At 41.6% G+C, this 10,405-nt stretch overlaps 1 protein-coding gene across 3 annotated transcripts; it reads left to right on the top strand.

The window, feature by feature from the left end:
• On the top strand, positions 1–10,200 carry ALDH8A1 (aldehyde dehydrogenase 8 family, member A1). Of its 3 annotated transcripts, XM_008946728.1 has the most exons (7): positions 1–177; positions 4,354–4,501; positions 4,904–5,059; positions 6,411–6,560; positions 7,107–7,363; positions 8,160–8,321; positions 9,748–10,200. In XM_008946728.1, exons 1-7 carry the CDS (start codon positions 40–42, stop codon positions 10,198–10,200), a joined length of 1,464 nt encoding a protein of 487 aa, XP_008944976.1. In that variant the 5' UTR covers positions 1–39. The 3 variants fall into 3 exon arrangements, with proteins under 3 accessions (XP_008944976.1, XP_008944978.1, XP_008944977.1); XM_008946730.1 differs by lacking the exon at positions 8,160–8,321; XM_008946729.1 differs by lacking the exon at positions 6,411–6,560 and having other exon boundaries at positions 33–177.
• The last annotated feature ends 205 nt before the right edge of the window (positions 10,201–10,405 follow it).

The following is a 10,405-nucleotide window of genomic DNA, read 5'->3' as shown; positions in this document are numbered from 1 at the left end:
CCTCGTAAAAAGAATCATAGGTGAAGCAAACAGCTAACGATGGCTCACTCGAAGGCTCTCTTAGTGCTGGAAAATTTTATAGGTGGTAAATTTGTTCCTTGTTCCTCCTACATAGACTCCTATAATCCGTCCACCGGAGATGTGTATTGCAAGGTGCCAGACAGTGGCAAAGAAGAGGTGAGTACTATCCACATGTGCAGAGAAATGAAAATGTTAAATGCACATAACATTAATATTTTGAGTGGGAGAGGGTGAGAGAACAGAAAAACACTGAAGACTAATGCTTAAATGAGTAGGTTCTTGGTTGCGTTGTTACACTGTGTTATTTACTGCTGTGGCAGCAAATACTGTTATTTTTTTTCACATTTTGCTGTTAGAAAGTTACAGGCTGGATCCTAGGCAGGTGTAAGTAAGTCAGCAGAGAAAGCTTCGGTAACTTCAGTGGAGCACCTTCAGCTCATGTGGGGAGATGTCTTGTACATAGGTTCACCATAACGCTCAAACTGGCTGTAAGTATAAGCAATTTATAAGAGAAATGGGTTTATTGATCTCTTCTGTAAATAAACTTAGAGGCACTGTATACAACTGTGTTCTCCCTTTTTGTATTGATGATTTGCAGTTGTCATTTAAAAGAATTTTGGCTTGCTGACTCCCTGAAGATGGCAGAAAGCTTCCAGACCTCTGTGATTTTGGTATTAGCAGCTGGATATTAGGTGAAGGTGATTGAATTGGCTGTGATGGGTGTACTTTTTCTTATAACATAGCCTGTCCTCTGGATCAATGTAACACTTTGTAGTCCTGTGCTCTTTAGTGGAACAAACGTTTCCTGATACCTTGTAAGTGTTCAGGTTTGGATGGCAGTGTGACATTCATCTGGGGAGCCACAGTTTCACTGTTACTACTTTTTAAGTGACCTACAAGTGAGTGTCCAACGTGGTGTTTCAGATTTACCAAAGAGAGAAATGACTGAAAAAACTCGGACAATGCAGAGGGCTTGGAAAATATTGACAAGGAATGTACAGTATTTTCAACACACTAAATCAAATTGCTATTGTCCGTGCTGTTCCCTTCACTTGTATTTCAGCCCTGTTGACATCTTTTTCTTTGCTTCTCTCAGCAGAAACCTTTGCACTGTAATTTCAACTGGGTAAATATTTGCTAGATGCTGATGACCAAGGGTTAAAGAGTAACAGGTTAGGTTTTCTAGAACACATCTGTGTAAGCTTATTCCAACCCTAATTATGCCTGAAAAGACTTCTCTTTGATGTGCAGGCGCAAATCTTCCTGTCATTCATTTGCAAAATCATTAAAGTGAGAGATGCAAAAATGCCAGGACAGCCTAACAAAAGTACACTGCTGGCCATTCTGGAGAGATAGTTCAAATCTGCTGAAGAGCAATGGCTTTTCTCTTTCAGCTTTCTGTGTTAGTAGTTGTGTGCAGCAGCATGAATCCAGTTTAAACATCTGTAAAGTTGATGAGTGCTTTCCTCTGGCCTTTAGACAACTACACAGGAATGTCAGGTTCTGCAGAGCTGGCATTCGCTGGGGACTGATGGAATATGCTGCAGCGAAAACTGCAATCGTACTACTTAAGGGGTATCTAGAGATACCAAAATCAGCATCTAGACCCAGGTAAAACAAAAAACTCAGAATACTGTTTTTTAGCAAGGCTCAATGTCCAGTTGAATTGTTTTCTTTGTTAATTTTATTGAAAGGTTAGAAGGCAGAACATAGGTGGACAGCAAATCTACTGTTGACACTGGAATTTAACACCAGGTCAGCTGCACTGGTCATTTCAGACAGTTTCTGCCCAAAACACTGAACACTGAATGGTAGGGTTTGGTTGTGTTTGTTCTTGGTTTTTTTTTTGTGTTTTTTTTTTTTTTTTTTTTTTGTTTGTTTGTTTGTTTGTTTGTTTGTTTGTTGGTTTGGTTTGGTTTGTTTTTGGTTTGTTTGCTTTTGGTTTGTTTGTTTGTTTTAATCAGGGGTTCATTTGTTCCCCAGCTAGATGTCTTGAATTCCGAACAGCAACACCAAAGCAACCTGAACAGGTTCCCTCTATCCCCATAGACAGTCCTGGCAAATATCTGCTTGAAAAAAATAGGCTTAACCTTGTTCCTGTGTATCATCCCCTGGGAAAGCAAACATGTCCTGAGGGCAGTTTTTTTGTACCTTGATGTCAGCCTTTTATAATAACTCTGGATTGTGTGTTCTTTCTCTGTGTCTGTCTTAAGCAGAAGAGGAAAGCAGAAGGAAGTGTTTCAGACACACAAGTTCAGACCTGTTTTCTTTGTGGCTCGCCTTTCTTTGCTGCTTTTTGCTAGTCAGACTAAGTAGTTGTTTAACCTTTACACTCCGTTACCTGTTCCGTACGAATCTTGCTCCATTTTTTCCCCTTTTGCCTTGTTTTAGACCAATCTATTGCCACTTCTTTCCTTCCTTTCCTGATTTTTTTCTTTGCTGTTTATGAAAATACAACATCTTCCTCCTAAACCTGCTGGAGGGTTAAAAATGCAGGTAGCCTTAACTTCACACCAACCCTCTCTTGAAGCATGTAGCACCGTGTGGAAGCCACCACAGAAGAGAGGACAGATGAGAAGCAGCACAACAATGGCACCTAATGACAGGAGGGTGGAAGAGCAAGTAAATTAGTAAGGGTGGTGTGGTTTCACAGAGGGTGAACCTTTTCAAGGTAGTGTGTCATCTGCACCTGACTTGCTCAAGAAGGTGCAGTTCCTCTTTCCCAGGCCTGCTTTGGCTCTGCTCCAGCTGTTTGGTGGCTGACAGCCTGCTGCCGCCAGCACCTGAGCAGTAAGTTGTTGAACTGGAGCTGAAAGAGTAGAGTCTAGGTTGCTGAGCTTGGCCAGTGATCAATGAGATGTTGTGAGAGTTGGTTTATTTCCCACCCTGGCCTCTGTGCCAGTATGACTCTGGCCTGTATTTTTAGGGAGACCATAAATTCTAATGTGCATGGGGGAGGAAAGATTTCCACCTGTTTGAACTTTCATGCTCTCATTGGTAAAACATCACTGGAATGTCCTAAAGGAACAAATTTGGAACTCAGTTTTGTGGAATTTGTGGAAAAGAGTCATCAGTGACTGCATGGGAACCAGCAATATGACAATTTTAGGAGAGGTTGGAATTATGTGATTATTATTACCTCAGCATCCACCTAGTTATTGACTTGGGCGGATTTCCAAAGCTGGAGAAATTTATGAGCAAAAATGACAGCTGACCAACTAAGACAGCTCTGGCTAAAAGCCAACCTTGGTGCATATGTTAGACATTGGGAGCAATTAAGAAGTGACACATAAGAAGCAAAAATTAGGAAACAGGGCAGTAAATAAAAACATGGAAGGATGTTGGTAAGCATCTTTAGACTGGTAAAAATCAAGAAGGAACCACTTACAAATCCATAGATGCAAGTAACTTTCATTTAAGAGCCTACAGGAAATGACTGATAGAAGAGATACTTCTGGTGAATTGCAATGCTTTGAAGACTAGTCTGCTTCAGAAGAGTGCTGGTGTTCTGCCACTATTCAGAAAGGTCAGGCTGAAGGACCATGCAGGAGTTATGTGTATCTGAGGCAAAATACTGGTAAGACTGGTGTGCATCTATATGAAATGCATATAATGATATTTCATATCTGTAGACTTCATTAAGGACCTGATGAGAGAACTGAATAAATACCAAGAGTTTTAGAAAGGAGCTAATTTTTTTTTTTTTAATGTGAAGTCATTAGTGGGTTTCTAGCTGTGATGAGGTAAGGTTAATTCTCTCTAAGTGTCTGTTATGTAAATATATTCTTGGTCCTTGCTTCAACCAGTTGGAGAAAAGGAAAGAGGAAGTCAAAGGCTAGCAAGGCATACAGTCTGTTCCTTCCCCAACCCCTTACTTTCATCATTGCCCAGTGTGGCAGAAGTTCCATCTTGCAAGGACTGTGGATGTGTAGACTGAGACTTCATTTGCTCTGGGAGATGCTTGAACTTCTCCCATGAGAAACAAGATTCTGCACAGATTTGGCCAGTGGCACTATCTGGTGCCAGCTGACCGGTCTGGCATTTCCTCCAGGCATGGAGAGTTGCCCACAAGTTGCTGGAAGGTAGAAAAAACCAATTAATTACAGTGAAATAGAATATCAAGAAAAGAAACTGTCTTGATTTATGAGATGGTGTCTTGAGAATATGAAAATGGAGAAGCTATCAGTATACACAACTGTGAAGAGATGAAGTCTTCCCAACAATGTGATCTTAATTATTAGCCTTTCAAATATGTGTTCATCTGCTGATTTTTATTTATGTCTTTTCTAAGGCTTTTCATTAACACTCACCAACCCTCTTTTGCCATTTTAGGTGGAAGCTGCTGTCAAAGCTGCCAAAGCTGCCTTCCCAATTTGGTCCTCAAAAAGTCCCTTGGAAAGATCTCAGATACTGAACAAATTGGCAGACCTGATTGAACATGACCTAGAAGCATTTGCACAAGCAGAGTCAAAGGATCAGGGTAAAAACTGGAACTGTTGATCTCAAATGTAGTGTCTTGCTGAATATGAAAAGGAGGGTATGGTCCATATTTTTAGTAAAGTATGAGTTACTGGTGCAACTTCGAGTTAATGTCCATGAACTTTGCAACAGTTGCTGGTTTTGGATTCCTGGGACATTACTGCTTTTTGCAATTGCTGGCTTTGTTAGATGTTTGTAATGCAATACAACAGAGGTGCTGCTGTTACTATGATTGCTCCGGGCCGGGGATTACTTGGGCACAGGACAAGAGACGTTTCCCCAAAAACATGCAAACCACCATATTCAGAGAAGAGTTTGAAGCACTGTTCACAGTGGTGTTTAGATGAGCTCCTTTCTGCTGATCCTGCATGATAAGACAGCAGTGTGCTTGGTTTTGTTTCAGGAAAAACTATTACCTTTGCTAGAACAGTGGATATCCCTCGGGCCGTGTACAACTTCCGATTCTTTGCCTCGTCCATCCTTCATCACACAACAGAGTGCACTGAGATGGCAACCGTGGGCTGTGTGCATTACACCTCCAGGACACCTGTGGGAGTTGGTATGGTGCTCCTGAAACACTGAGAAGCTTGGCAGGGTATCTGCCTCAGCAGTGGCTCAACAAAGAAACAAGATTTTTCAAAAGCATGTGTTGTCTCTGGGTCATGTGCTAAATGCAACTACTCTGCTAAAGCATGAGCAACTTCATGTAAAATCAGTTATGCTGCTTCATGGTAAAAAGAGTGCTTACGTGCCTTAAAAAAGCATCTGGTTTAACTTGGTAGCTCTCACTGTCAAAATATCTCCCGTTTTGTATGTGTGTTTGTGCGGGTAACTATTATTCTGTGACTCAGTGAGGCGTCCAGAAGCACTGAGAGGCTGCTCCTTGGGGGAGAGCTGGATCCTCCTTGCCTTAAGGGCAGCAGTAGTAGCTTGCAACGTGACATGTCAGCCTGTGACTGCAGTGCATACGAGTGGCTAAACCTGTTTTAGCTGGAGAATTCCTCAACTTAGCCACTAGATGCTGCTAATGCTCCAGAAATAAAGGAGCTGTGCTGCCGTGTAATGGGGTCGTAATGATTCCATCACTAGATGTGGTATCTAAATGTATATGAATATTCCTCATTCACACTTGAATTATTTAAAAAATGAAATTGGAAAATTTAAAAAATAAAATTATTTAAAAAATAAAGTCTATTTAAAAGCCTTTGCTATCACTGGAGAACACGAGTACATTTGGAAAATTAGTCTTATAAGACAAAGTCACTCGCTGCATCTCCTCCATGAAGCAGTGAGAAATCCTGTGGCTTTTGTAAGCAACCACACCTAACAATTACAGATTGTTTTTCAATATTTCCTGTAAATATGGAAAGTGAAAGTATTCCCAAAGGCAATTGCAATTTCTGAAAACAGCAGTTTGTACACTGATGCTTTGGCACGCATCATTTAGGCTAAAATTTATCAGAAAAATATGCACTGTATATTACACATGCTTTTTTTGGTATTAAAACTGGAAGGGTGGGTGATCTGAGTTAACACTTTAGCTTAACTTGCTGTTGGCTAACACAGCATGTTACCACAGACCAGTTGATGTACATAGTTTTTATGGCTAACCTTGCATTAATATTCTTAGAAAACACTGAAAAGCTGCTGTGAATATAAGATTCTGCCCTGAAGAAGCAGCAAAACATATTCAGAGAGTTTGATGGATCACTTTTAGGATCATTTGCACAAATCTTTTAAAATTATCTGCCTCTGAGAAACATTTCTAGCTGTAAATTTGTTTTACAATTGTCTGGAAATAAAAGCCATAGCAAAATTCCTTTCATAAAGCTGAATTGGTGTGTAACTGCTTGAGGTTAGAGAATCATGTTTGTCTCTGAACTTCTGTCTTTTGTGGGTTTGCTTTGCAGCTGGTTTAATCAGTCCCTGGAATTTGCCACTATATTTGTTGACCTGGAAAATAGCTCCTGCCATTGCATGTGGAAATACTGTGGTTGCCAAACCAAGTGAGATGACATCTGTCACAGCTTGGATGATGTGCAGACTCTTGGAAAAAGCAGGTAAATCCCACAGCATGCTTGGAAGGAGGAATGGGATGGGCATGCTTGCCTATGCACCATTTTTTGGGTAGCAGAAATTAGAAAATGCTCAAAGACTTTGGGAAAGATCGCTGTAGCTGAACGTTGCACTGGAGAACAAAAAGTTCTTCCTGTCCTCATACTACCCTCTCTCCTCATCCTAGCTATTGCTCAGTTTTTTCCACTATCTTCTCATGAAAAGGATGTCCTAAGTCTGTGGCACCAGCAGAGGAACTATGAGAGCATAAGAGAGTGAGCACCATCTCTCTGTGGCTGTGTCATGGCTGTATTTGGTGCACTGTTAAGGAAAACTGGGAGGAAAACTCCTTCTCTGAATGACTGAAAACTCTATCTCTGATGGTGGATACCAGGCAAGCTTGACCGATCAGTTTCAGCCACTACATAGGTGTCAGCCTTTGTCACACTACAGCTACCGGTAATGTTAGAACTTCAGGGACAAAAACAGTGAAGTGAAACCTGCCGAGCAAGGAAAAAGGTCCGATGACTGTGTGCCTTTCTTCCCATCAGGAGTGCCCCACGGGGTGGTGAACGTGGTGTTTGGGTCGGGCTCCAAGGCAGGAGAAGCCCTTGTTTGCCACCCGGAGGTGCCGCTGCTCTCGTTCACGGGGAGCACGCTGACAGCCCAGCGCATCACGGAGAAAAGCGCTCCGCACTGCAAGCGCCTGTCGCTGGAGCTGGGGGGCAAAAACCCAGCCATCATCTTCGATGATGCTGACTTGACCCAGTGCATCCCCACCACCCTCAGGTCCAGCTTTGCCAACCAGGTGCCTCCCACCCCTCTAGTGTATAAACCTTGTTTGCCACAAGAGGTGTACGCGTGCCTCAGAGTGTGTGTGCGCATGCGCGTGTACCTTTGGGTCCAAATCCTAAGTTATCAAGGTCTGTTTTAACGTTCTGTGTTGTGGGCAAAATGTAAATAGAAAAATATGGTAAAAAATACCCCACACATTAGTCCACAAGTGAGGAACAAAAATAATAAAGAGCTCTTCCCTTGTATGCTCCATCAGAAAATTACAAGATGTCATTATCCCTTTCAAAATAGATAGATTACTTATCCTTTAAGAAAATGGTTATTTTAAATCCCACCTTGCAAAGTAAGTGGGAAGCTTGCTGATTTGCTGGAATTAAACATCCCCACAAAATTCTATCAATGTTCCTGCTCTCTCATCACCACTTTCAGGAGAGATCATCAAAGTCATGAAACTGAATCAGGGTAAATGTTCAGAAAAATAGCTTGGTATCACAAAGTGAAGACAGACATCATTCAGAATTTACAATTGCATTTTCTGTGAAAAATGTTGAAAAAGGCAGCATGCAATCAATGAAAAATCAAACTTTTTTGCATTAACAAGTGACTGTACAATCCTGTTACTGCTGTTTTGTCTTTTCCTTTTTAATCTGGGAAAAAAATCCTACTTTGCAGCATTGGTGAATGGTTTATACTCCTTAGGATGCTGGGGCACAGGTGTCATTCTGGGATGTGACTCAATTTCATCATGTTCATCAACAGTACAATGTAACATGATATTATTGTTTTGTTTGTTTGGTTGGTTCTGGTAGGGTGAGATCTGCCTCTGTACCTCCAGGATCTTTGTTCAGAGGGGCATATACAATGAGTTTTTGAAGAGGTTTGTGGCAGAGGCTAAGAAGTGGAAGGTTGGGAACCCCTTAGATCCTACAGTCGACGTGGGAGCACTAATAAGTAAAGAGCATCTAGAAAAGGTGATGTTACATGGAACTTACATAATATCATGTAATCTTTTAGAGGGCTATGAAAGCTGATTTCAGAGGTTTATGGAAAGGACCATGTTCTCTCCAAGATTAGCTCTGAGGGATGGTGATTCAAAGCTGTTATAACATATCTTGTTTAATAAGGTTTCTGTTGCCTGTGGCCTAGGATAGCGTGATTACTCCAGAAAAATCAACTCCATGGTGAAAACAATTTAAATTACAAACAATGTTGGTTTTTTTTTTCCTATTTGAAGTGAAATTATTAAAAATGTATGTCTAAATCCTGAATTTATATTAAGCAATCTTAGAGTTCAACAACTTTTTAATGGATTTTAATATTGCGTTTTCTGAGATCACCTATTTGCCTAACAAGGCAGAAGTTTTATTTTTATATGACTCTTTTGCAAAATCTGGGGAGTACAAGGCACAGTTTCCTAGGGCTGCTTGCAGTAATTTGGAATTGTGTATGTGCAGAGGGAAGCTGAGAAGATGCACAGTTAAACATAGTCTGCTTTAGAGGCTTATATGCAATGAATTTTTATGGTGTCAGACAGAATTCAGGAGAGCAGATGCTCACATTCCAAAACTATCTGACACAACCAGCATAAATAAGAAGCAGACCAGAAGCCATGGAGTGAGAAAGCCAGACCTTTGTCATGCTTCCAGTTGCCAGAAGTAGAGGGCAGAAACACCCACTTCCCGAGGTCCTTGGACTGTGGCTACACAAAGGACTTCTGAGTCTAACCTACCAAGGTAGTTAAAAGAAGGAAAAGAGGAAGAATCCTGGTGGTATCTCTGTGGTGTTTCTATAAGGAGGGAAACCAAGCAATGGTTTTAGAACAGCAGAAGTAGATTAATAGCATGTGCTGTATGTTCAAGGTAGCATATGATAGTAGCAGCGACGGAAACAGCTTTAATTATTTATTGATGAGATTTTCTATAGTGTTCGTGGCTTCGCTGTCCTAGTGGCATGTAAACATTTAAAAAGCCTGCCTGTGAGATAGGAAAACATTACTGATCCCTTTGAGTAAATGAATGAACCGTGACATGGAATATGTGGCAAGCTGCCCAAGTTCCTGGAAGAAGAGAGGGAGGCCCTGGGACCACTTGTGTTTTCAGCAGGGGCCTTACCCTTTTGAGAATGCTTAGAAAGAAGGGCCAGCAGTGTTGCCTGCTAGGCTATGGGGGGGAGAGAGAGAGACAAAGATTGTTTTATAGCAAGAAATACCCAGCCCTGCTTTTACAGAAACATAACAATAAAAGCTAGGGGATGACTTCTGTTTTTAGGAGGGAGGTAAAAACAGTGTGATCCAGTTGGAGATATTCAAAGGCTCCTGTTGATGTGCTCTGATTGGAGAGGTGGACCCTCAGGATTTGGTGCCCTTTAGCAGTGATATTTTTCCTGCTGCTTCCCCAGGTAAAGAGCTACGTGAAGAAAGCCCAAGCTGAAGGAGCCAGAGTCCTCTGTGGAGAGGGAGTGGATTCCTTGGCTCTCCCAGCTGGCAATCAGAAAGGCTATTTCATGTTGCCCACAGTCATTACCGAAGTCAAGGATGACTCTTGTTGCATGCAAGAAGAGATCTTTGGTCCTGTGACATGTGTTGTAGCATTTGATACAGAAGAAGAAGTGATCGAAAGAGCCAACAGTGTGAAATATGGCTTGGCAGCCACTGTGTGGTCCAGCAACGTAGGACGTGTGCATCGGGTGGCACAAAGACTACAGGCTGGATTGGTGTGGACCAACTGCTGGCTTGTTAGAGATCTGAACTTGCCATTTGGCGGGATGAAAGCCTCAGGCATAGGAAGAGAGGGAGCAAAGGATTCCTACGAGTTCTTCACTGAGGTCAAAACCATCACAATAAAGCACTGACGTATGTCAATGGAAGTGTTTTAGAGTAAAATAAATTACAGTAATTTGCATTACTGTAAATGGCTTTCTGGAACACAGGCTGCTATTGTAACCATCTTTTTCTTGAACTTTGGTGAAGTAATATCAATGGTAGGTGAAAACAGTCATCCCATATGCTAACGTTGAATTCAGCCTTTCACGTTACATGAGAAGATCCGTGCAGACT

The sequence above is a fragment of the Merops nubicus genome, unplaced genomic scaffold (assembly GCF_000691845.1).
Source record: "Merops nubicus isolate BGI_N331 unplaced genomic scaffold, ASM69184v1 scaffold37928, whole genome shotgun sequence".
Classification (NCBI taxonomy): domain Eukaryota; kingdom Metazoa; phylum Chordata; class Aves; order Coraciiformes; family Meropidae; genus Merops; species Merops nubicus.
Note: the sequence above shows the minus strand (reverse complement) of the source record. Positions and strands in the feature narration are given on the sequence as shown.